Raw genomic sequence first — 26729 nt, forward strand, 5'->3', positions numbered from 1 at the left:
CCAGCCTGCTGAAGCTGAACTCCTTTCTAAAACCGTGGTGTCTGGGTGGGGCCTGACACTCTTGTCTTTTATTTGCAGTCTTGAAAAATAGCAAAATGCAAATTTAGAAAATCCCCTGCCCCAGAGTCCCCTATGTGCCTGTCCAGCTCCAACTATTCTGTCTCTCCCCCTTTCTCTGCCCTTCCTGTCCCCATCATTTTCTCCTCCTTTTCCCGTCACTGACGAAGGAGCATCTCCTCTGTGCTTCTTTAACCCCTCTGTTTACCTCAATGTCCCCCTCCCATCTTCTTATCTCTTGCCCCCACCTCTGATCCCCTCTCATCAGTCTCCTTCCCCTCACAGTACAAGCGTGTTTTAGTCACTAGCATCTTCAAATTACCCACTGTTTACCCCAATGGTATCTCCAGCTGTCGCCCCATCTCCCCTCTAAGTTCATTGAATGTGCCATCAACAACTGCTGTCTAGAGCTCTTCTCCCCTAGTTCCAGTCACCCCTTGCCCTCCACTAAAACAGCTCTCAAAGTCTTCAATAGCCTTCTCCTAGCCCAAGCTCATAACCAATACTCCCTGCTCATCCTCAGCCTTCATTCAACACCTTCAACCATGCTTCTCTTCTTGAAATCCTGCCCTCTGCTTTCATGAACCTGTTCACTCCTGATTGTTCTCCTTCCTCCTCAGTCACGCCATCAGCATTTCACTCAGAGGACCCTCATCACACCCTCCCTGCAACTTTCTTTTAGGGCTCCGCCGGCCTTCATCCTCAGTCTCCTTCTATAACTTTTCTCTGGGGAAGTCTCATTTGCAAACATGACTTCAACTATCATCTCTACATTGATGACACTCAGCGCTACCTTTCCACTCCAGACCTATTTCCTTCTGTCCAAGATAATCTTAGTCTTTTTGACATCTCCTTAGAGATGTCCATTTATAAGCATAAGCTCAACATGGCTAAAAAAAACCCCACAATCTTTCCTCACAAGCCTTCCCACATTCCTCTTTTCTCAATCACCATGGACACCACCACCCTCCTGCCTGTCACTCAGGCCTATAACCTTTACCTTCAACTTGGTCCCCTCTTTAGATCTTCACATCCAGGCCTCGTCTACATCTGGCTGCTTCTTCCTGTACAAGATCTAAGTCCTAGACTTTCCTCTCCATTTGTGCTGCTAGAACTCTCATCCAGACCCTCTCAAGTCTTGACTATGGCAACCTCCTCTTCGCCAGTCTTTACTAATCCCACTTTGCCCCACTTGTATCCATTCAAAATGCTGCTACAATCATTTTCCTGGTTCGTCACCTCAGCCTTTGCACTCTCCATTGGCTCCTCCTTCTCCACTGTACTACTTGTCTTCACTTTTAAGGCCTTTATGGGCTATTCCAGCCTTACCTATTATGTCATACACTGCTGGTATGGCGACTCTCACGTCTGTTCTGCCAATGATACCAACTTTCAATGCCCCTTTGTTACATTTTCAACTATATCCCTTTGCACTTTCTCCCATGCTGTATGGGTGGAGCTCCTGATAGAACACCGGCAAACCCACCCCATTATCCTCCTCCAAATCCCTTTTTAAGACTCCCCTTTGCTACAATGCCTATGAAAAGCTTGACAGCAGCTAGCCAGATGGTGTGCTGAGATTGCTGCTTTTCATGCTAACCAGTAACGTCTGATCATTGTAGCCATCTAATGTCTCTTGCCTCATATTTAGGCTATCAGCTCTTTGGAGCAAGGAATGGTCTTTTCACGGGATTCATAGAATTTAAGGCCAGAAGGGACCACAGTGATCATCTAATCTAACCTCCTGAATAACGCAGGCCATAAAACATTTTTGTTATGGGTTTGCCCAGCCAAAACCATGTTATACATCAAGTTAGCAGGAATCACATTCTGAACACTCACATGCCTACGTGGCAAGCACAGACGGGAGCAAGAGGAGAGGGTGGACATAGTAGTATGAGTTTTCAGCCATAATATCACCAGAATATTGACATTTAAGCTCTGCTTTTTAATCAGTTCTTTTAAACACCCAGTCCTGAAAAATACTTTGTATCTGTATACAACTATGCATCTAGATGATGCAATACCTAATACAATTATTACTTTAAAAAGGAGGTATTTTTAAAAACTTATTTGGAGCCTCAGTTAGCTGGAAGATCATTTTCTTCATATTTGACACCAGTTTTTTACTGCTTAAAATGTCAAGATCTGGAAAAATGATGAAAGCAAAGATAAACAGAAGGTAAAGGAAGCCTGTGAAAGATTCTCTGTAAAAGATTCAAAAATAATATTGGTGGTTTGAAATATATTTGTAGGTAATAATAGTTTTCTTTTTCTATGCCACCACTCAACAGAAGCAACTCATTAGGCTCAGAACACGCCTGGGACATGGACATTTTTACTCTCATTTTGCAAGTGGGAAATACAAAAAATAAGTGACTTCCCCCAGCATCACTGACGACAAGGTGGGAGAAAACGAATGAACCTAGATGGCCTAATCGCCAGTCCCCTGCCCTCACAATCAGACATGTCCCCACCACTTTTAATTCCAAAATGACAAAAAAGTTATGATTAAAAAAAAAAAGAGTGTTGAAATTACCTTTATTGTCATCTGTTGGTTTTACAGGATTTTCATGATCTTCAATGTAACCTGATCCTAAAATTAAATACACAAGCAGAAGGTGAGCCAACAAGCAGCTTAGAATAGGTGTGATTCATTCATTTAGCTTTCTCATTAAAATACAACAGAAACCTCTTACTGTCACAAGATGTAATGATTTAATTATATAGGGGAAATTCTGCCCTTGGGTACATGTCCAAGCCACTCATATAATATAGGAGAGCAGAATTTGGCCCTATAAGAGGATCAGTTTAAAGCTAAAGGAAATCAAGGAATAACTTTGTTCACATTGAGAGATCTTTCCACAAGGTGACAGTTTACTCACATTGGATCACTATAGGGTGACCAGATGTCCTGATTTTATAGGGACAGTCCTGGGTCTTTTTCTTATATAGGCTCCTATTACCCCCAACCCCCTGTCCCGATTTTTCACATTTGCTGTCTGGTCACCCTAGATCACTGACACTAGTGGAGTTCAGACTCAGATTGAGGGCAATAAATAGCCTGCAGAGATCAAAAAACATATTGGACATAGTGGGTTTTTTTTGTTTTTTGTTTTTTTTGCGGGGGGGGGGAGGGGAGGGAATGGACTAGTGAAATTTATCTTGAAGACTGATGTCTTCCAGAGTTCGGAAAAGATGAACAAGAGAGGGGCTGTTTTCTAGTGGAGAGGCAGGACTATTTAGTAGCTAAAAAGCCGAGACTGTAAGTGAGCAGTCATGTGTTCTTCTGCCCCTTGGGCAGATCACCTGATCTCTGCCTTGGTTTTTCCTTCTGCAGGGATGAAAGATACTATGTAAATACAAAATTATTATTATTTAGTGGTCTGAGCACAGAGTTGGGAGCCATAAACTCCTAAATCTCTGCTCTGTTATCTTTTTCTGTGGCCTTGGTTGTGCTGTTGAACACTTCATCTGCCTTTACCTTGGTTTTCCCCCATCTGTAAAATGGGGATACTGCCTATCTTGCCTAGAAGTCTAGGAAGATTAATAATCTGATGTTTGGTATAAAGGTGCTTACAAGAATATCTAGGGAAAGAATAGCTTATGAGAATCCTGTACATATTCATAGTGTCTGGATGGTCATCTTGGAAGCTCTGAGCCTGGGGGTCATCCAGTCAGGGAGCGGAAGAAATAGATGAATCTTAAGTCACGTTGTTTCACAGAACTAGCTAAAGTTACATATAGTAAATAGTAAGTCTGTTCCTGTAGTGAGTAGTTTATAAGCAGATCATAAACTGAAATGTGTTTATATAAACTATTCTCCAATAATTTGAAAGAAGTTAAAATTCATGAGACTCCAGGCCTATTCACATAATTGGCCAAAGAGTTACTAGATTAAATGGTTCACAATAGTTTACCCAGCTCTCGTCACATTCAAGATAAGAAAGAGCCTAGAGTTCCAGTTCACCAGTAGCCAAAAAATCTCACAATAATAGTCAGCCCAACATGGCAGAACAGCTTATAAAAATTTGTCCTCTCATGAGAACAGCTTACAAGATGGCAGTTCTAACCAACACAAACACAACACTACATCTGATTGGGCCTCAAAAATCAACGCGAGCCTAAACCTGATCTGGTCCCTATCCTAAGCCATGTCTCGTCTCAACCCCTAAGGATTACTAAAGCTTGTTCCATTAAGCCATTTCTAACCACTATACACACCTCATTTTCAGACCAGGTTTCATTGTGTATAGCATCCCCGCCCCAAAATACAAACAAAAAAAAACCCCTTACATTTGTACATGCAGACTGGATAACTACATATCCGCATTCTCATATCTACAAGTACAAATGCTGTTTTTTGTGGATGCATCTACTATTCCATTATTTAAAAATTGGGCCCCAGTACATATCATGACCATGCAAAGCCAAACTTTTAAACAAACATTTGTTGATTAAAGCAATATGCTACCAGAGAGTATAAAAAAAATACTCTACCAGGATAGAATTCTGTATAATGGTTTGGTCCAGATGGCAGTTTCTCACTAGTCGAATTAGTGACTGCTGTGGATCTAGAAAGGAAACGTACAGAAATAGACATGACTAAGGAACTATCCTTGAAAGTAAAAAAAAAAAAGTATTTATTGTTTAAATTGGCACCACTCCTTTATTATCTTTTTTAATTAATGGAAGTTTTGCTGTTGACCTCAATAAGAGCATAAGCAAACCCCAAAGTCAAGTGTTAGCTCCCTTTTCTTCTACCATATGTCTATTTGATTTTAATCCTACATTTGAAGACATTCAAATCTAGGCCTGTCATTCCCCATTTTTAGTAATTACCCCATTTCCATTTTGGATTATTTCCTCATCCTGTTGTTTCTGAGTAGGTGGTCTGCTGCAAGTAGCCACAACCGCCTATTGTCTCCAGCTGTGAGACCTAATAAGATTCACCATATATGTGTAACATAAGCCTCCAGCGTTTCAATCAAATGTTTTACCATTTCCAGAAAGAAAGCCATCTTACCCAGACATCTCCATGGAAGGATGTTTACCTTGCAAGGGAAAGAGAAGAGATAAACTGTTATATCCTGCACAAGTAGAGAGACAAACGCATAAAAGTTGAAAATGAAAGCTAGATGTGGGGCCCATCCATCCCTGAGTTAGGATCATCTCCAGTGGCCACAGTGAAGTTTGGTATCTTATTTAGTGGATGTGGAAGTTGCCAAATTGACTATAGGACTTCATGGTCCAGTATGAGCACAGAACAGACACAGCATTGACAGTTTCAATACAGGCTGCCTCAGATCCCCCTCTTGATCTAGTGGGGATACTTCCAAAGATGAAGGGCTATCTCAGAATCCATGGCCCATTCAGTTCTTAGCCTCTCTTCTGAGACTATTAACTAAGAGGCTAAATGTGATGGTTTAATGTACAGATCACCGTACAGTCCACTGAAAAGCTTTCAGACCTTAACTTTTGATTGCAGAGCTATAGTGACCTGGATCAAAATTAAGTAAGTTACTTAACACTCTGTATCCTACTTCCAATCCCTTTAACCGACCAGTCCTCTGGATCTGATATTCTCTTGCAGGGATGCTGTGATCTAAAACCCTGCTCCTTAGGCAGGCCAATATACAGATATCTGGAAGTTTCAGACATTCCAAATTTTCCCAGATATTTTGGTTCAGAATGAATTTAAACTAGTCCTACCCATTTTTCTATAACAAAAACTGTGAAAGAGTAACGCAATTATCATTGACCAAATCCTGAGGTCACTACTTAGTCAAAACTCACAATTAATAGGAATTGTTTTTGAGTAGAGACTGAATAAATGCTAAGTAAGAACCTCAAATTTTTGAGGCAATAAGAATTCGAGATGGGCCTGAACACCCCTGAATTTGTGGAAGTAAGGGGGAGCCCAGAACTGGAACCCAGATCTGAATTTCATAGCTTTATGATGGATCAAATCAAAACCTCCAAGCCAAACAACCTTCAGCATTGGGGTAGTTTCAAATCCTACATTTGTCACCTTTCCTCCCACCCCATCCTTTGTTCTTGCAGCCAACCCCCTCATTTGTTCTATTCATTCAGCACCCAAAGAATAGAAGATATTCATTGTTACCCTTTTCCTTCTTACGCCAGCACCACCAGAAACCAGAAGCTGCTATGGCAATTACAGCCAAGACAAATAATGCGATAAACCCTTTCTGCCATGAAGCGAGGACGACTGGAAATGAGAAGAGACATGTGTGACAATACATGCAGTGGTATGAAGTCACTACTGGCTTTTACAACTCCCGAGTCCTCACTGCTGGTGGTCTTGGCATTATCAGAAGTATTTAGTGCTCAGGAGGGTGAGTTCAGATGGATCTGTTCCTAAGTCCAGTCAGGGAAAGCTTTTAGTTGGCTTCTCAGTCTCTCCTAGTATGGTTGAGGATGCAAGGAAAGCCCACTGTAAAAAAGTGGCTCTCCCTGGCTGACCTCTGCCACAGATCTGAAGCCATGGAAAATGCAAAAAAAGCCACAAAAGTTTAACATACACTCCCCCAAAATTAGTCAGACGTGGCCACTGGGGATAACAAGTCCCTTTGGTCCAGTTCAACACTAGTAGGTATTTTATTAAATCTAGCATTGAGTGACAAGTAGGCAAGACCACCAACCCATCACCCCACTTACAGCTAGGCAGGGAGATCCCCTGGACACAGCTCCTTTTTGCTGCTTGAGCATAGCTAGGGGACTGAAGGAAAGTGAGAAACATTATGGACTGCAGGGGAAGAACTTATTCTCCTGAGTTTTTCATTTGCCAGTCAGTTAAACTACATTAAGTTTTGGATCTATTCACTCTTGTTGGGGATTTTTCTAGAGAGAAGTGCTTTTTGCATTAGGCCAGAGTCCATGCTGCCTAAGTTGGTTTTCCTTGGATCCAAGAGCTAAGTCTTCCTGGGGTTTGTTCAGTCCAGAACACAATGGGACTGTTTTGGTTAGATGGTGTCCCAAACCTTTCATGCTGTCCCCGACCGACAGCGCATGCACAATTCCAAGTGGGAAAACAATCTAGTGGTGAAGTTCCTACCTACAGTAGTGGCCCTTTATAAAATTCTCCTTATCCCACAGGAAAGGAGTGATTGGTGTTTTTATCATGTACCAAGTGTTGCAATGGAATTCACCATGTAAGGCAGGAAATGCCCTGCAGAAGAGGGGGAATTTTAAAGGACCAGTACATTAAGATGCCTTCTTTCCTGTCATTTTAAAAAGTTACAGCTACTGTAAGAGATGCCAAGGTTCTGGTAAACCCAACATTACATGTAACGGTAGATTTGAGATAGACCTATTCTGGTAATATTCAGAGCAGCATAAGGATGTGCCATCAGGAGCATAGCTTACCTTTAACAATTAGCAAGTCGCTTCGCTTAGTTACCAGGGCTCGGTTGGAGGCTTCGCAAAAATATTTCCCTGCGTCCTGCTTGCTCAATGATTTCTTCTGCCAGACGACTCTGGTTTCCATTTTGCTTTCATAAAATAAAGGTGTCTGCTCATTTTGTTTAAAAATTGTGAAGTTGATTGGCAAAGATCCTTCGCCTACAACGCAAAGAAAGTTGATATCTCCACCATCTTCCACTTCCCCATGGGGAAAACTTCCAAAGCTTATGTTCATAACGGGAGCTGCAGGTGAAGGCATGAGGAAAAGACATCATCGGGTTGTAAAATACTTTTGTAGAAATGCTTAGTTTGGCGCCACTTTATCTTTGTGCCGGAGAGACTGACAACACATTGCATTTGTGTTCAGTTATTCCCATGCTCCTGGCCAGCCTCTGCTGGGGAGCAGCGCCCATTGCTCGAAAGAAACAAAAGTAGAGAAAGTCTGATCCAAACCCTATTAAAGTCAGTGGGAGTCTTTCCATAAACTTCAATGGGTTTTTAGTCAGGCCCTAAATTGGAAACAATTTAGATAATATCTCTAGAAATAATCAACCAGAGCCTCAGCTAGTGTAAATCAGCATAGCATCATTGGCTTCAGTGGAGTTATTCTATTTTATACCAGCTAATAATCTGGCACAATATCTGTAAATAATGTTCAGCGGATTTTTCAAATCAATTACTAGTGAACAAAAAGAACAGGAGTACTTGTGGCACCTTAGAGACTAACAAATTTATTTGAGCATAAGCTTTCGTGGGCTGCAGCCCACTTCATCGGATGCATGCAGTGGAAAATACAGTAGGAAGATATATATACACACAGAGAACATGAAACAATGGGTGTTACCATACACACTATAACAAGAGTGATATGCCCCTCCTGCCATGTACATTGGCCAAACCGGACAGTCTCTACGTAAAAGAATAAATGGACACAAATCAGACGTCAAGAATTATAACATTCAAAAACCAGTTGGAAAACACTTCAATCTCCCTGGTCACTCGATTACAGACCTAAAATTCACAATATTACAACAACCATTCTTTGGCGGGAAGAAGGGCGTAATGGAGAAATTTACATATTGGCAAATAAACAGCTGGAGGTTCCCCTTCCAAACAGACTTGCTGTCCCCTGAAACCCAGCTGGAGGTGATTCTCAAAGAAGAGAAATGCTTAAAGAAGGGGAAACAGAGGACACAAATCACTCTCATCTCTACTTACGGTATCAACCATGGACGATGAGTGGAACCCCAGGCTCGGAGAGGATAACCCCCGGCCCAGAACACCCCTTCTGCCCAAGGTCCCGCCCCTCCCGCCGGAGCCCAGAGTCCCCCCATTCCCGGCACGGCAGCCAGCCCCCCCACATACACACACATCCAGGCTGCCTGAGAGCCCCCAGCCCTGGAATGCCAGGCGGGTGAGCAGGTGGTGCAGCCCTCCCCCCAGCCCTGGAGTTCTGGGCAGGTGAGCAGGCGGTGCGGCCCTCCCCCTAGCCCCAGAGCACTGGGTGGGCAGCGCAGCCACCCTCCCACAACTCCGGAGTGCAGGCCAGCCCCCATTACCCACCCCTGGCCCCAGCCACACGGAGGAGAGCCTCCCACAGCACAGCCGGGGAAGCAGGAAGGGGTCTTGGGGCGGAGTGTGGGCGGGGCCACACGATGCTGTTTGGGGAGGCACAGCCTACCCCTCCCTTCGATACCCACCACCCCAGTGAGAGGACACAGTTGTTCAACTCTCCAGACTGTGCTCATGGGAATGGCACAATTACATAGGAATTTCACTGGGACACTGGAGCTAAAATGCACTGTCATTGTCAAGGGCCACCACGAGAAAATACATTTAATCCACGCTGCCTAAAAAAGATACAAAAGTTGGGCCTGATGCTCCAGCTCTTATTCATTAACTTCAGTGGGACTATTCCAATGAGTAAGAAACACAGGACTGGACCCATATTTGTAGTTTCAAAGACTTAAGAACAAGTCATTTTGTTTTGCAGTAAGCCTGAATTCAATAAGGACATTTAAAAGTCACAGCTAACATGTGACGGATATTTTTCCATTAAAATAAAAATGGCTCTGGTTGATTTGATCCAGCTTCCTAGTAGAATTTTTGCATTATAGACCACCACAAAGTGTTCTGAGGTTCAGAGCCTCAAGTATTTTATAATTTGCCTGAGAAAAAGGTTTAATATAAACTTCAGTCCAATCTGTGCAGTCCACCACATGCTATTACAGACATTTTCAAAATTAAAATCCTCACTCATCTAACTTTCTCAACAGCAGCAGCTGAACAGTTAGTTGGGCTTACCTATCACCGTGATGTTCATCTTGTAGCTACTTTTGTTCGCATGGGAGTGACGGTTGCTAGCTTCGCATCTGTATTCTCTCAGACTATTTAATTTAGTTTGTCTGTCCCTGAATTCAGCATATGTATTATTAAATACTGTGATGGTGTCAATAAGTCTGTTTCCTCTGAAGAGCGTATAGTTTATAGGTGGAGTTCCAAACATGGATTGACAGCGTAGGAGTAGGGTCTCCCCTAACACCATCTCCATGGATGAGTTGGCAACAGAAAGAACTGGCTCTGAGACTGGAGCTAAAAGGAATAAAAACTGTTATTGAAGAAGTTGTATCGGGGTAAGTCTAGTACCAGTAGTTACTAAAGACTGCCATATTAATTTATACATGATATGTATAACACATGCTACCTATTTAGCATCCACAGATTGCTTATACTTTTATTCCAAGGGATAAAGAAAGCTACCCACATTGGCTGCACGGGTGTACTGCTAGCAAACAACTTGATTTCCCTGTGGTGCAGTCCTCCATGACCAAGATAACTTCTGCCTCCTACTGAGATCTAGGAAGACTGCTGGGAGGGGATGGGGCAGAGGGGAGCTAAATCAAAGGAGAAGCTGATGGAGTTTCAGATAAAAACTGGTGACTGAAAAAGGTATGCAAAGTATGTCCAGCTACTGAGAAAGGTAAGGTGAGGTAGGATAGAGGGGAAAGTCATTGGGAAAGGGATGCAGCAAACCTTTGAAGGGAGTGACAGGGCATGGAAATGGGAAGACATGCTAATTTCCTTCTCCACTTATGGCTGGCCCTGGAAAAAGTGAGCCAGTCTGCATCAGTACAAAGCTCGTTCTGTATGTCTGGAGCAGGGGTGGGCAAACTTTTTGGCCTGAGGGCCACATCTGGGTATGGAAATTGTATGGCGGGCCATGAATGCTCACCAAATTGGGGGTTGGGATGTGGGCTCTGGCTGGGGGTGTGGGCTCTGGGGTGGGGCTCGGGAGGAGGGGTTGGGGTGCAGGAGGGTGCTCCAGGCTGGGACCGAGGGGTTCGGCGGGTGGGTTGGGGCAGGGAGGGGGCCAGGGGTGCAGGCTCTGGGCAGGGCTTACTTCAAGCAGCTCCCAGAAGCTGCGGCATGTCCCCCGCTTTGGCTCCTACACCGTGCGCAGCCAGGCGGCTCTACACCCTGCCTGGTCTGCAGGCACTTGGGGCAGGGGCAGCGTGCGGAGCCCCCTGGCTGCCCCTACATGTAGGAGCCAGAGGGGGGAAATGCTGCTGCTTCCAGAAGCCACGCGGAGTGGGGCAAGCCCCTGACCCCGCTCCCTGGCTGGAGTGCCAGAACAGGGCAAGCCCTGGACCCTCCTCCACAGCAGGAGCTCGAGGGCTGGATTAAAACATCTGGATGGCTGGATGCGGCCCCCGGGCCGTAGTTTGCCCACCCCAGTCTAGAGACTACAAGAAAGTTACAGAGTGTTGCTTGCTGTTTGCAAACAGTGCAGACGCCATGTTAATTCAAGGGTTACAGCCTAACTCTGCAAACCACTGGACTACTGAGGTGCTCAAGTGTTTTGCAGGACTGGGCCCTTATATCTCCTTATCCACTCACCGTAAACAGTTATCTGTACAGGGTTACTCTCCTTGATGATTCCTTTTATCTCAGCCCTACAAACATAGGACCCGGTGTCATTCACCTGGGCTTGAATAGTGAAGTTGCTGGAAGTTTTCAACAAGATGCCATTCTCCGGAGGTCTCTTTACGATAGAGAAGTTTGCTTTAGGGGAGCCATTAATATGGCACCACAGGCTTAAGCTCTCATTTTCATCCAGGTCAGTCAAAGACGGAGTCAATATTGGCTTGGCAAACAACTCTACCAAAAATATAGAGAATGAATAGAATTAATTCAGGTTGTGCATAAGGGCAAAGTAGCTACATTTCCCATACTATTCAGGGGGAAGGACACAATGAAATGGGGAATTGTTCGTGGTGTATTAGCTATTTTTATCCACCAGCTTGGTAATGATACATAGACTATTGCCATCCCAGGGCACTCCTTTGTGGCCTGGAGTGGCCCTGCAGGCACCCTGCCTCAGTTTCCCAGAATAATCCAGTCATAGTCAAGGTCTTTGAAATAATATCCCTCTCAATATAATTCAGCTCCCAAAAAGGCCCTTTTCTGTTCACCTCTCAAGTTTAGAGTCTCCTTCTTGGGACTTTGTTCCAGCCCTGGCCTCCCTAGCCTGTAGACTCTCCCCTCAGGTTCAGCGGTTTCCCAGCCCTCCTTCCTAAGGCTCTGTCCAGGCCAAGCTCTTCCCCCCCCCCCCCGCACCAACTCCTCCTTCAGCCAGCTTCTCCCTTGACTGGCCTTGGAGCCTCCTTTTGAGTCACCCTCCAGTCAGAGTCAGGCTCTTGATCTTCCCCAGGTGAGTCTAATAACCCCAAACCCTGTCTCTGCTAGCTGGGAGAGATGGGAGCCTTGCCTCTCCCACTCTACAAGGCTCCTGGTCCCAGACCCTTAAAGGAACAATGGTCTGGGATGGATTCCTTTCAGACACTAACTTCTCCTTGGGACCATCTTCCTCTCTCCCTACGACTGCTTCAGTCGCTTCCCTGGACATACAAAACTGAGTAATTACCTCCTCTGGCCTTAAGAGGAAAGTACCTCTTTACAAGGCACAACAAATCCTTGGCCACAAGCAATGGACACAACAGCTGCTAAATGAATCGCACATATACAGCATGGGGATTAGAACCAGGACCTTCAGCTCCAAAAACACATGCTACAACTACTCAAGCTAAAGGAGTATCTCCAAGAGCTGTGGTAATACTGATGTGACTGTCTGACCACTAAAGAGAAACACAATCACAAATCCTTGAGCAGGTCTGACGTCTCTTCCAGGATGAGGCAGCAGAGACACACAAACATATTTAAGAATGCACATGACATACACCCCACCCCGCCCCAGTTAGCCAAAGCAGATGTCAGCACCACATGGAATCCAGGAATTAATGTGGGTAGATTAATCTCCAACCTAAAATTTAGATTGGAAGTATCACAAGAACAGGTTCTGGTATCAGATTTCTTTGGGGCGGGGGTGTCCCTGCCAGACTGCAAATTGGCAAAAACAGCCTCTCTCATGGTATTTTAGCACTTTGGTTTGCAGACATAGCTAGAGCCAAGGAGCGCATATGAAAATGGACAACAGTGAAATGGCCAAAAGCTTTTTCTGAACCTCCATGAAAATAGTTCAGTTTGAGTTCTTGGTGAAGGTCCAGGTTTGGTTCTTGCTTTATCCAAAAAGGTTCACCTGCCCTTGTCTTAAGCCAGAAGGATAATTATTTTAAAAGAACAGAGCAGAGAAATTACTACAGTGATGGTTGATGACATAAGAGCCTAGATTAAACTGATTAAATAAAACAGATATTCAACCAATCTGCGCATGATGCTGGCCACATGGGCATATGGATATTCTGCACATTACATTATTAAAATCCTAGGGAATCCTCATTCATTATAACATAAGAAGAAAAACAATAATAACTCATGCAATGACTCAGCTTGTGTGTGGCACCACTGTCCTCTACTGGATGAAATGAGAATTGCTGAACTGCAAGTCATAGACTTTACACTGCGAGCAGTGTAAGAAGATTCTCCTTTAGCTGAAGTTATAGAGTGCTGTGCTTTTGGAGCAGATGGATATGTTTAACCCCATTGTCACTGTGAAGTTTAAAATGGCCATGGCATGCCGTTTAATGATAACCATGAAATGCCAGGTGGCCATGGATTTATCAGTACCTTCTACTGGTATAGCACTTTACATTTCCAGAGTACTTTATTAATGTCCCCGAAAAATATTACCATCCTCATTCTACCACTGGAGCAAACTGAAGGACAGAGAGGATAAGGGTCCATATAGACTACAGAACAGCCTATGTTCAAAACTTGGTGGATTTATCATGGCTGGACTATGGCCCTTCTCTAACATGGCTGCTCTTGCCATTGTGGATGAGACCAAACCATTTTATAATCAGAATTTAAAAAAAAAAAATCACTCTTTCCCCCCACAGCCCTAAGTTAATTTGATCACCTTTGTAGTACAAATGGGATCTTTGCTGAAGGACAAGCAGCGGTCAGGCCCAGATCCTCAAAGTTATCTATGTGCCTGTCTCCCATAGAAATCAGTGGGAGTTAGACACCTAAATACCTTTGAGCATCTGAGCCTCGGTGTCAGCCAGGATTAGAACTTGGGAATTCTTTCAGGAAATGTACAGACGAGTGTCACCCTCCTAAGCTAAGCAAGATCTAGAATTAACAGTGCTCCTACCTGACACAACAATGTTCATGCTGGTGGTTTTGGACACACTCCTCAGTTCCACTTTGCATGTGTAATTGCCATTGTGCTCCACTGTGGCTACTGCAGAGTAGGTCACAGAATTCTGACCTCGTGTACTGTTCAGTATCCTTTTGTCTTTCTGGATGAGGATTTCAATTTCATATGCACGGGCTAGAATCGTTTCGCACGCAATGTCAATTCTGTCTCCTTCTGTAACATTCCATGGGGACTTGGATGTCAGTTTAGGATGTGAAAACGGTTCTGAAAGGCAATAAATATAAAGCCATTGTGACATTAACCTTCTCTTTTTTAAAATCAGAGGGGTAGCCGTGTTAGTCTGGTTCTGTAGAAGCAGCAAAGAATCCTGTGGCACCTTATAGACTAACAGAAGTTTTGCAGCATGAGCTTTCGTGGGTGAATACCCACTTCTTCGGATGCAAGCAGTGGCTTGCATCCGAAGAAGTGGGTATTCACCCACGAAAGCTCATGCTGCAAAACTTCTGTTAGTCTATAAGGTGCCACAGGATTCTTTGCTGCCTCTTTTTTAAAAGAAAATTTGCCTGGGTGGGTAAGGAATTCACATCTTTGCTGCTCCTATTGTTTGGCTAGATCCCCTTTTCTGCAGAGCTGCATTAACAAGAAAGCAATGCATCAGTTCACATGGTGAACACTCTGTCTACAATCTTTTTATTTTAAATTGAAGCTTAGCTTTTAAGAGAACCCAGCTACACTTGTAGAAAGACTCCAATAATTTTTGAACCTGCAATTTTCCATCATCTTTGCTAATGACAATAACAAATGGTGTACGGTGTTGGACACAGACGAATGTGCTGTATATGAATTAAGACTCACATTTCTCCTGGGAACTAGTCCTGCAAGTTACTGAGCACCCACAACTTCAACTAAAGTGATGGGTGGCCACATAGTAATCAGATGACCTAACAGCACAGATCAAAGCACATTCGAATCTAACCCTGATGACATAACATTTGGATCCTGAACACTGATGCCATTTGGGGGCGTATGGATCCAGGGTTTTAGTTCATACCTATCTGCCCTCCAGTAAACCAGGAAACAGATCTGCTCTGTCCCTTACAAATACTGCAGCATTCTCATACAGTCGCACAGGGGACTATGTTTTTAACTAAAAACAATATCACCATTTCAAGATGTCCATGTTTTCAACCCAGGCAAACAACAAATTATAACAATTACAAGCGGTTACAGGGAACTCCTGACAGAGGAGCCCTCCTGCGGATAAGCGCGGTGATGCACAGCCACAGTCTACCTCAGTGTCCCCTTCATCCACCCGTGCAAAGGAATATTGTCTCTGTGGCAAATGCAAACCCTTTTTTTCCACATAAAGTGTCACAATCAATAGACCCCTTGTAGTAAAAACAATTCCTCTCAAAACCACACAGTAAAACAAGGTAACAAGGCAGCAGGTCTTCAGTCCCAAAGCTCACTGTTCACAGGTCACCCACCCGAGAGCCATTCTCTGCCCCAGCTCCCCTATTCCAGGGCCCCACTCTCCAAGCATCTGCCTGAGAGTCCTAACACCCGCTTCTCTTCCACATGGCTTTTGTAGCCCTAAGTCCGGTCTCCTGCAAGAGAGCTCCCCAGTGTTCCACTCCTCAGGCCTCCTTCTGTGAGTCCTACTCCTGCTTCTGGGGGCCTCCCTCCAGAGCCAACCCCTTGCTTCTGGGTCCAGCTTATACTGACTGAATGGTTCTTCTCCTCGTTCCTAAGGCCTCTGCATAAACCTTCCTGAAACTTGGCAGGGTTCCCCAACTCTAGCCAGTCCCCCGCAACAGCTTTCCTCACAATTCATCACCAGCAACTGACAGTTACCGCTCTCCTTCCGGTCTCCTGCAGTTCCTTCCCTCTGGCCACTTGCTGCTGCTGTCCGTCTGTCTCTCCTCTGTTCTCAGGCAGCATTCACCTTCCCCTTCCTGATTCTCTCTCAGGGTACGTCTACACTTCAAGCTGAGGGTGTGATTTCCAGATCAAGGAGACATACTTGCACAAGCATCCTAAAAATAGCCACAGTGCTACAGGCAGTGGGAGGGGCTACTGCCCCGAGTACGTACCTATGGTCCTGGGTGGGTATGTACTGGGCTAGCCCTTCCCACCACTTGAACTGCCATGGCTATGCTCTGTTTTTAGCACACTAACTCAATCAGAGCTAGCATGTGTATGTCTCCTCAAGATGGAAACCACATCCCCAGCTCAAAATGCAGACATGCCCTCAGTCTATTCTCAAGCAGCTCTCTCCTGCCCCTTCCTGGCCTCTTACAGGGGTCAGTCACCCTGTGACACAAGCAAAGAAATGTAAAGGCACAAACTAAGGGCATGTCTACACTACAAAATTAAGTCGACCTGACTTATGTCAACATACAGCTGCCACTGTAATTACACCACTTGTGCGTGTGAACACTTCACTGCTTGTGTCAGCGGTGCATGTCCTCACCAGGAGCGCTTGCACCAATTGAACTGTCAGTGTGGGGCATCTTCTGAAAGCCAGCAACTGTTGATGTAAGCAACGCAGTGTCTACACTGACACTGTGTTGACCTAACTACAAAGATGTTGACTCTATGCCTGTCATGGAGGTGGAATTACTAAGTCGGGGTAGCAGGAGAGTTATGTCAGCGGGAGTGAAATTTTAGTGTAGACTCTTACATAGTTAGGTTGACATAAGCTGCCTTGCATCAACCTAACTCTATAGAATAGACCAGGCCTAAGCCACTTACCCACAACTGTAACAATTGTCATGTTACTGGCCTCTGACGTTTCAGAACCGACAACTGAAATAACCTGGGCAACACATTGAAAACGCAATATTCGATCCCTCTCTTCAACAGGAAATTCAACAGACGCAAAGTTTTCTTTTAATTCTTGCTTCCTTTTCTCTTGTGACTGTTGATTGGATGATATTTTTTTGAACAAGAAAATGAAGGGAGGCTTTTCTTCTGGTACTTCACACCGTAAAGTCACAAATTCACCCTCTGTTACTTCTCTTTTCAGGGCAGTCAGTTTTGGCTGGCACAGCCCTTTGGAAAAGAAAACAAGCAAATATAATTAGACAGACTTAAAGCAGAGACTATCTATGACAATTGTGCTAATGGCTATTTTAATGGACAGGCAGAAACAATCTGATCCCAGACCCAGGACAGATTTTTACAGCTGACCAAAGTCTGGAATTGGCCATCCAGGAACTTTAGGGTAATTTTTTTGCTGTGTGGATGGACACTCCAATCATACTGCTGTAACCAGTGAATCAAGACCTCTCTCATCCCATAACTCTGCACCATTGGACATCCCACAGTGCACTTTCCTAGCTAACTTAGGCGATGTTTGCCCTGGGTGCGTTCTACCACTATACCGTACTGGCAAAGCACTCCCAGCATGAATGCAACTATACCAACAAAGCTGCTGATATTTGGGGCTTTTTCTTATATAGACTCCTATTACCCCCCCCACCCCCCACCCCCGTCATTATTTTTCTCATTTGCTATCTGGTCACGGTTCCAGAATAAGTTACATGACTGAGTTTTATTCGTGTCCACACTGTATGAGTTTTCACACAGCGCTGACCCCACATGCAGTGTCCTGTCCCAGCGGGCACTGGGCTCAGTGTAAAACCTGGGAATGGTTTTCTGTGGCAGCCTCTTCTGAGGATGCTCCAAAGTCCTGGTCAGGAATCTGGAGGGGCCATCTCTAACACATTACAGAAAGATCCCCCTCAGCTGTGAGTGTGTTCCATAATAACAAGAGATAAGCAGACTTTAAAATGAAATGAGCATCACTCTAGTACAGCCCAGATGCCCTTTTACACACTACAACTGGAGGATATGAAGCATACAGAGGAAGACTGAAATCATCTCTGTGTTACTAAAATTAATCATTTAATGGCAGCATGCAAGAAATAACTGTGAGTGGTAATGTTCACATCTGACATAGGCATGTTGCTTTGAACCAGTATAGGCTTGATCTCTGTCCTTGCCTTTTTGTTTATAGGTGGAAAGAAAGGAAGCTTAGTTCTTCTTGAGTAAACCTGTATTAATGTGTGTAAACTGGCTGCTTATGTGTGTAAGTAACTTGACGTACAGAGACATTAACTGCATACAAATCTGGGGCTTCTGAGGGCAGCCGCTGTACCCTTCGTTGAACATGTGGCCCTAAATTCATGAGACAGGCCAGTGACCAGTAACAGAAATGTCTCCACTCCTGTACCCCCCATCCCTGTATTAAGCAAGAACCATGGTAGCATCAACCTGGACAGGAGCCCTTTGGAAGTGCTGCACTCAGTAATGGCACCATGTTTGAAGCACGAAGGTCACCCTTCTTCATCGATGTTTCTAGCTCCTACACTGGAACGAGCAACAGGGAAAATTTGATTTCCCCATTTGAATATTGGAACTGGGGGTACTGGCCCTTTAAGGCTGTGGTTCTCAACCAGGGGGATATGTACCTCTGGGAGTGTGCTGAGATCTTCCAGAGGGCACATCACTTCATCTAGATATTTGCCTAGTTTTACAGAAAGCTACATAAAAAGCGCTAGCGAAGTCAGGACAAACTATAATTTCATACAGACAATGACTTGTTTATACTGCTCTATGTACTATACACTGAAATTAAAGTACAATATTTATATTCCAATTGATTCATTTTATAACTATATGATACAAATGAGAAAGGAAGCAATTTTTCAGTAACAGTGCGCTGTGACACGTCTGTATTTTTATGTCTGATTTTGTAAGCAAGTCGTTTTTAAGTGAGGTGAAACTTGAGGGTATGAAAGACAAATCAGACTCCTGAAAGGGGTACGCAGTAAAGGAGAACCACTCCTTTAAGGCAGGGTACAGGCCCAGCAGAGCCCTGGACCCAGGCTTCCTGGGAGTTGCCATTCCAAGAGGGACAATATGAAACTGTAGGCCAGAACAAGGAATATTGGGGAAGGGGACAGGGATATGCATATGCTCCCTGTCCTCATAAGTGGTGAGGAGGGAAAAAGACTGGCTGTGAAACTGCCCCCCCCCAGATGCCAATTAGTACCAGCTACACGGTGCTTTTTTGCTTTGTATGACATAAAGATCTGTTCTTTAGGAATTGGAGTGAGGATCTGCCACTGGCCTGCTGGGTGATCTTGGGCCAGTCACTTCACCTCTTTGTGCTTCAGCTTATCCTCATTTTACTGATACTGCCCTCCTTTGCAACGTGTTTTGAGACCTCCAGATGAAAAATGCTAGAGTATTATTATTAATGTACATTGATAGAGTAGGACGTAATCTACTCTGCTTTTTGTAACGTAGAAGACAGCAATGGTTGAAGAGATACGTACCCTCAATTCGAACCACCAAATCATTGCTGCTTTTAGTCTTCATGTTTGCCTCCACAATGCACTTATAGTTTCCCGAATCTGCAAATCGAGCTGGTGATATTTTGTAACGTGTTCTATTTTGCTCCGACGTGGTATTATGCAGAAGACTGTCATCCTTGTAAAATAAAAAAGTGTGCTGCATCTGGAAGCTGGTGCTTTTGCTAACATCCACAATACAGGTGAGTTCAATTGACATTCCATTCTTCACTTTCTGGGATGGCCCAGTGAGTTCAACTTTGTTGATGGTAAAAACTTGATAAGGAACGGGGGGGAAAAGTCATATTTAGTTTCAGTTTATCCAAAGCAATGCTGTTCTCTGAAGTTGCTACATAATGCTCATTGCAATTGCTAAAGGCTGAGAGCTCTGTGGGACAGGCACAGTCCTACTTTCTGGCCCGGAGCCTGCAATTAGATCCATACAAACAGACTCCCACTGAAGTGTATGGGGCTCCCAGCAGATGAAAAGATGCATGTGATTGCAGAATCAGAGTCTATATTTGTATAATGCCTTGCACTATGGAGCCCTGATTGGGTGTGTCGGTGCTACCCCAATACAAATGCAATATAATCCCAGTTCTTTTCAAAATTCCCTTTTTTCAAAAATCCACAGTGTTCCCCCCATGTAGCCCCATGCTAGTTAATAGCACTTCTGTTTATCTGAATCCTGGTTATCTGAAACTTTTGGATGTTCACCAGGCTTTTAGGATAACTGGGATTATACTATTTTAGCCTGCCTCTCAATCCTGTTGTTTAAGGATTTTTGTGATCGATGCTCAAGGTTCCCCTCACATCTAGAAAAAGTTTTCATTTTCAAGCAACACATCTGTACAATGAAGTGATTTTTCTTTAATTACAAGATGAAATGGAGAGCAGGAAGGGGGAAATGCAATTTTGAGCACTTTTGCCTTGCTGTGAATATTTTGCAAAGCCCTAGTTTTAACATGCTGCTCAGATTCGTGCACACCCTGGTCAGAGGAACCACTTAGGAACCATTCTGGCACCAACTGTGTTTTAACACAGTTGTTGTCACTACAGATTGAAAAGTCATGTGGCCAAAATACAACCCATGCTGGCCCACCTTTTGACTCCTCAGAGTTAATTCAGCACTCCAGGATATCCCACCTCCCAGCAGGTGGGATTTCCTGAAATTCCATTTCAACTGGGGGAGGCAGGACAGCCTGCCACAGACTCTAATAATGTCTAAATAAAGAGAATGCTCTTTTGTAACAGTTTTAGTTGAAGGTGGCAAGATTAGGTGGGATCCACCTTTGTGCAAAGAGTCACAGCAAGTTTAAGTTTAAGTCCTGCTTGAATGGTGCACAAACTTGTGCTGGTTCTCTGCTCTGGAGTGAGTTTATCTCAGGCAGAGAACAAAAGTGAAGACTATAGGAAGTGCTAAGCAAAGATGGAAGAGAAAAGAAAAGAAATGAGAAAAAGAAACAGCAAGAAAATAAATGTGGTGACTAAAGAAGTTAGAGGCACAGTGCATAAGGGGTTTGTATGAAATATTTCAGAGCTGTGTCCACCCTATTGAGCTAAATGGAAATTTTGCTATTGATTTCAAATAAGAGCAGGACTGGGCCCTTTGCATCCAACCTGTATTCACAGCAATGTGAAACACCAAACTTTTCAGCCACCTTTTTTTTCTCTCTCCATAGTGTCATCTCACATGCTACCTACTCCCTTGAAGAGGAGAAAGAGGTGAGGATAAGAACAGGGAATTCTTCACCCCAAAAAACAGCTGTTTCCCCCTGAAGCTCATTGTAGCCTTCCTGGGCTGCCACGAATTACTCATCTCCAATTCCCAGAGACAACTGTCCTCCTAGAAACTTGACCACAGGAAAATATTTCCTGAGGTCACTGACTTTTAGATATTGGAGAAAACTAGACGTTTTAAATCACATTTACGTATCCCTTCAAACATACACACACACACACACACACACACACTTGAACTCGGGGGGCTTGAATGAAATGGAACTTGGTTGCAAACACCTCTTGATTGGGATTTGCAGAACAAAAACCCCAACAGATAAGGTTTTGCAAAAGGAAAACCCAGTTTGCTTGAGCCAGCTCTACGGAATTTCCATTCTCTCTGCAGTAGGATGAGAAATGTGTGTACTAGAACTGGGAGGATAGAGAGCTAAATGGGTCTGCAGCTGACTTGTTCTGGTCCGCTTATCTCTCGTGATTCATTGTTTCCAAGTCGGATAGCAAGGGAGTCTCCGCAAAGAGGAAATGCCAACCATTATACTTATCTGGGTAAATGGAAAATTGCAGAGTAGCCCAGTGTGCTGCTGTATCTAACCCTGTAGGCCTTGGACCAAATTGATCACTGGAGTAATTTAGCAGAAGTCCCGGGAGTTATTCCAGGTTCCTTTATCTCCTTTACCTGGCTGCATGATAAAAGATACAGTGACTGGAGACACAGTTGAAGCGTTGGCCGTGTTTTCTGTACTGTCGTTTGAGGCTGATCTTTCAGGAAAGGGAAGATAAAGGAAGCCTGATCTTCCAACTTTTACTCCTGTGAGTAGTCCTTACCCTACATGAGTGGCCCCACTGATTTCAGTGAGATGATTTTCCCAGGTAAGGACAACTTGTGTGAGTAAATCTATAGAATCAGGCCCATCATTACAGCCAGCTAAATACAGAGTTTGATTTCTGAATGTATATTATTGTTTAGGATTTTTTAACATGAATGTTGGATTCAGTATAATATTTCAGGGAGCTTTTTTAGGATCAAAAGCTCTGAATTTTTGGCCGATTTTGTGAAATTCTATACTTTTATTTTGTTCTCCTGGATAACGGTTACTCAGGGTTCCCATTTCTGCACTTGAGTAACCTTACACATCTGAGCAGGCCAACTGAACTCAATGGGGCTACTCACATGAATAAATTTAGGCCAGTTCTACACTAAAAATGTCAGGTTGACCAAGCAGTTAAGAAAAAGTTATGGTCCTTATATAGAGTTAAGGTTGTGTCACTCAGAAAATCCCATTATATGTGTATATATAAGGGCAAGACTTACAGTGACAAAGTTGAGGTCTCTATATAAAGAACAATAACTTCTCCCAACTTGGGTAAGTAAAGCCCAATGTTTAGACAGTTAGAAGTTCAACAGCTCAGGACAATTTGAGTAACATGGACATCACACGCACACATGCCTAAGGCTACGTCTTCACCAGAAACGCTGTAGTGCTTCAATGTAGAAACTCATTACAGCAACAAGAGGAGTACTGGAGCCCAGTCCTGCGACCAGGTTCTCCTGTTGCTGTAGTTAATCTACCTCCCCAAGAGGTGGTAGCTAGGTCAGTGGAAGAATTCTTCCATCAATCTAGCACTGTCTACACCGGGGGCTAGATGGGCTTATCTATTTCACTCAGGGGTGTGGACTTTTCACATCCTTGAGTGATGTAGCTGGGTCAACCTGACATTTTTAGTGTAGAACTGGCCTAAATTTATTCATGTGAGTAGCCCCATTGCGTTCAGTTGGCCTGCTCAGATGTGTAAGGTTACTCAAGTGCAGAAGTGTTTGCAGAATGGGAGCCCTGAGTAACCGTTATCCAAGAGAACAAAGTAAAAGTATAGAATTTCACAAAATCGGCCAAAAATTCAGAGCTTTTGATCCTAAAAAAGCTCCCTGAAAAATTATACTGAATCCGACATTCATGTTAAAAAATCCTAAACAATAATATACATTCAGAAATCAAACTCTGTATTTAGCTGGCTGTAATGATGGGCCTGAGTCTATAGATTTACTCACACAAGTTGTCCTTACCTGGGAAAATCATCTCACTGAAATCAGTGGGGCCACTCATGTAGGGTAAGGACTACTTACAGGAGTAAAAGTTGGAAGATCAGGCTTTCTTTATCTTTCTTTTCCTGAAAGATCAGCCTCAAACGGCAGTACAGAAAATACGGCCAATGCTTCAACTGTGTCTCCAGTCACTGTGTATCTTTTATCATGCAGCCAGGTAAACCAGCAACACAGTCAAGTGTCACATTGTCTGGAGTTTTGTTAGTTGATGTCACAATATTCAAATTATTTAAATTTAGGTCTCTTTCTTGGTGAATGGCAAAGGAAAAGTTAAAAAACATAATTGCAAGATAGAGAAATAATTGGGGAAAACTTTCATTTTTTCCTGTAGGAAATAATTAGTTTCTCACACAATTTCCCAGTTTTCTGGTGGCCCAAATAGGATTGAGGAGCTCATGATTGCAAATTAAATCTGCTTCCATAAGCCACAAGCCTCAATCAGGCAAACTCTGCATAGCTCACCTCCTGCTGTTTTATACTAGGTCTGCTATTTTGTTAAACTCTAATGCACTCCAGTGTGGCAAAAATGTTCTAGTAAACAATGATTTTTAAAATGTGCAAATTGAGGGCCTGATCCTGAAATCCTTGCCTCGCCAAATCTCCCATTGCTGTACACAAGCCTCTGCTGAGGAACAGTCGAGATCCAGAATACTGCAGAGAAGTAACACACGTTAGAACCAGGGGCAGCTCCAGGCACCAGCATGCCAAGCGCGTGCCTGGGGCGGCAAGCCACGGGGGGCGCTCTGCCGGTCACCGTGAGGGCAGCAGGCAGGTTGCCTTCGGCGGCATGCCTGTGGAGGGTCTGCTGGTCCCGCGGCTTCAGCGGACCTCCCGCAGGTGTGCCGCCGAATCCGCGGGACCTCCCGCAGGTGTGCCGCCGAATCCACGGGACCTCCCGCAGGTGTGCCGCCGAATCCGCGGGACCTCCCGCAGGTGTGCCGCCGAATCCACGGGACCTCCCGCAGGCAAGCCGCCGAAGGCAGCCTGCCTGCCATGCTTGGGGCGGCAAAATACCTAGAGCCGCCCCTGGTCAGAACTACAATCAATCAGGGGTAATTGCATAATACCTTCACGCAATGGGTCAAATTAATCCTTGGTGTAACTCTACTGACTTCAATGGGATTATATCAAGATTGATTCTCACCCATTCTGACTTCAATGACACTTGAGCATGTGTTTCAAGGGATTTAAAGTTAAACACATGCTTATGTAATTCCAACCCGTTTGGACCATATGGTACTATGATTTCTGAAGCAGAACTCCCCACTAAAGGAAGGGTAAATAAGAACAGCAGAATCTGGCCCTGTAAATATATCTTTGTTATTAATAAATATACTCTCGCCTCTTAATATGAAAAGTTCCATCCAGATCCATCGGATCATTGCTACAATTTTCCAACAGATGGCAAGGTAATACCCTACCAGCTTTTTTCTTTTAATTGCATCAAAGTATTTATTTAATAAAGAAATATTTATTCCTTTATCACCTCAAAAATGATACATTGTTAGCTATAAGTCTTATTCATATAGCTATAAACAAGTCAAGGAAAACAAGTTTATGGGCTTTGTTGGCTTTTTCTCGCCCTAAAACTAATGGCTGGTGGCTATGCCCAGATTGCTCAGAATTTAAATGACCGGTTAGCTAGAGGGAGCTCCTAAGAACCCTTGTTCACATTCAACCACCAAAGTGAAAGATGAGGTGGGACAGTTTCCCTGCCTCTGGTGGAGTTGCCCCCTCCCTGTTTACTTGTAACTCTTCCTAGCCAGAAATAACTTTGCCTGGGCACTCATGAAAAGGCCTCTGAAAATCTTCTTTGCATTCGAATGGACCTGACCGTACCAGGCATTTCCCAGCATAAGGGAGGAAGGAGGATAGCCCACAAGGCTATCACCCGCTTTACCCCGTTTCACGGGTTCAACATCATGCTGAACTTTCAGGACTCTCTGGATATTTTGCAGAACAAAGGGCAAATACATCCAGCAAGTGCCCTTGATTTACATCTACCAAATGGTCTCTCCTCCCGCCTGGGTTATGGGGACGAGACAGCAGCTTTGTTTAAATATGACAGCGCTAGTTACCAGATTCCCCATTCCATCCCTTCTTTTGTGAACCCTGTCAAATGAGATTTATTGGGGGGGAAGGAGGTGTCCCTGAAGGAAAAAATATTGGCAGCACACTGCTGATTGAAACACAGTTTGCAGCAGCAAACACTGCCCGTCAGGGTCTTTTTTGCCAGTATTTTGGGTTAAAGACTAAATGAAGATGTTTGAAAACTTTGCATATTGCACATCGCCAATGCTGTTTACTCACATTGAACATTTATCATTGCAATACGGAATCTTATATAATAAATAATCCTACAAAAAAAAACCCATTGACTTCAGTGGAGTCAGGATTTTACCCAAGATATCTGGATGGGATTCTGTTTCTAACTAACCATCTAAACACATTTTCTGGCATTTTTTAAACAAAAACGGACTTCAAGTTAAATCATTTTACATGGGTCAAATTCTGCTCCGAGTTATATCCCTGCAAATCCAGAATAACTCCACTGTAGATCCACGCCACAGTAACTGAGACCAGAGCAGAATTAAGTCTTTGGCATATCAAGAATTTTAGAAGAAAGGTCACAACTCACCATCGTCTTGAGCTTTTAGACTTGGACCTGGAAAAGTGAGAGGAAATGTTATATTTAAAGCTTAAAGACTGAGTTTAAGGACAAAATGCAAAAATTTGGAAATTCTTCATGACAGAGATTTCTGAAAAATGTTTGTTTCAGGTTGATCAAAACATACTAGGACAACATCAAAAACACATGCAAACATTTAAACAGTGAACTTACAGTGTAAGAGAATCACCAGCACAGCAAAATACATCTTGTCGTTGGAGAGCAGTCACCTAGTTATAGAATAAAGTGATCATCAGCTCTGGTTGGTTATGCTCACAGTCCTAAAGCTCCACAGAAGTTTTGAGTTGAAAAACTTTGCTATGAAAAACTGTAGGTTTTTCCACAACTTCGGCAGAAACTGGCTAGATATTGGTCAAGTAATCGTTCTCATTACTGGAAAGTGGAAGTGGCAAACAATGAGAATCTATCTGCTGCTAACAGGCAGATTATTCCTCAGGAAGTGACTGGTCTTTTCCTGAGAGACCCATTGAACTCAATTGCTTTGTTTAGGTTCTGAAGGTGTATTAAAAACAAGAAGTCCCAGTGACATTTATCCTGAGACTCCTGTCAATACATATATTTTTAAGTCATGCTTAACCATTTAAAATCAGAATTACATTTACTGTTGGATCTTGCTGGATTCCCAGTAGACTATTCCTCTTCCTCCTGGCACTGAAAACCCTTTCAGAATGGATTTAGATATGTAGCATAACTATGTGTTTGTCCTACTATGGCTGCTCACAAAGGCTGTTTTGCTGCACT

At 43.7% G+C, this 26729-nt stretch overlaps 1 protein-coding gene across 5 annotated transcripts in view; it reads right to left on the reverse strand.

Moving 5' to 3' along the window:
• The window catches only part of PECAM1 (platelet and endothelial cell adhesion molecule 1), a 50968-nt gene extending 24601 nt beyond the window's left edge, over positions 1–26367 (reverse strand). For all 5 annotated transcript variants that reach the window (XM_044982702.1, XM_044982700.1, XM_044982704.1 and 2 more), the window contains exons 1-12: positions 26142–26367; positions 25938–25964; positions 19444–19734; positions 16853–17152; positions 14093–14362; positions 11377–11637; positions 9784–10071; positions 7444–7722; positions 6182–6286; positions 5084–5111; positions 4558–4631; positions 2597–2653 (exon numbers count right to left, since the gene is read on the reverse strand). In XM_044982702.1, the coding sequence (XP_044838637.1) occupies positions 2597–2653; positions 4558–4631; positions 5084–5111; positions 6182–6286; positions 7444–7722; positions 9784–10071; positions 11377–11637; positions 14093–14362; positions 16853–17152; positions 19444–19734; positions 25938–25964; positions 26142–26175 (2014 nt within the window). In that variant the 5' untranslated portion in view covers positions 26176–26367. The remainder of the gene's footprint in view (positions 1–2596; positions 2654–4557; positions 4632–5083; positions 5112–6181; positions 6287–7443; positions 7723–9783; positions 10072–11376; positions 11638–14092; positions 14363–16852; positions 17153–19443; positions 19735–25937; positions 25965–26141) is intronic.
• Positions 26368–26729: the final 362 nt, after the last annotated feature.

Source organism: Mauremys mutica, chromosome 12, assembly GCF_020497125.1.
Source record: "Mauremys mutica isolate MM-2020 ecotype Southern chromosome 12, ASM2049712v1, whole genome shotgun sequence".
Classification (NCBI taxonomy): domain Eukaryota; kingdom Metazoa; phylum Chordata; order Testudines; family Geoemydidae; genus Mauremys; species Mauremys mutica.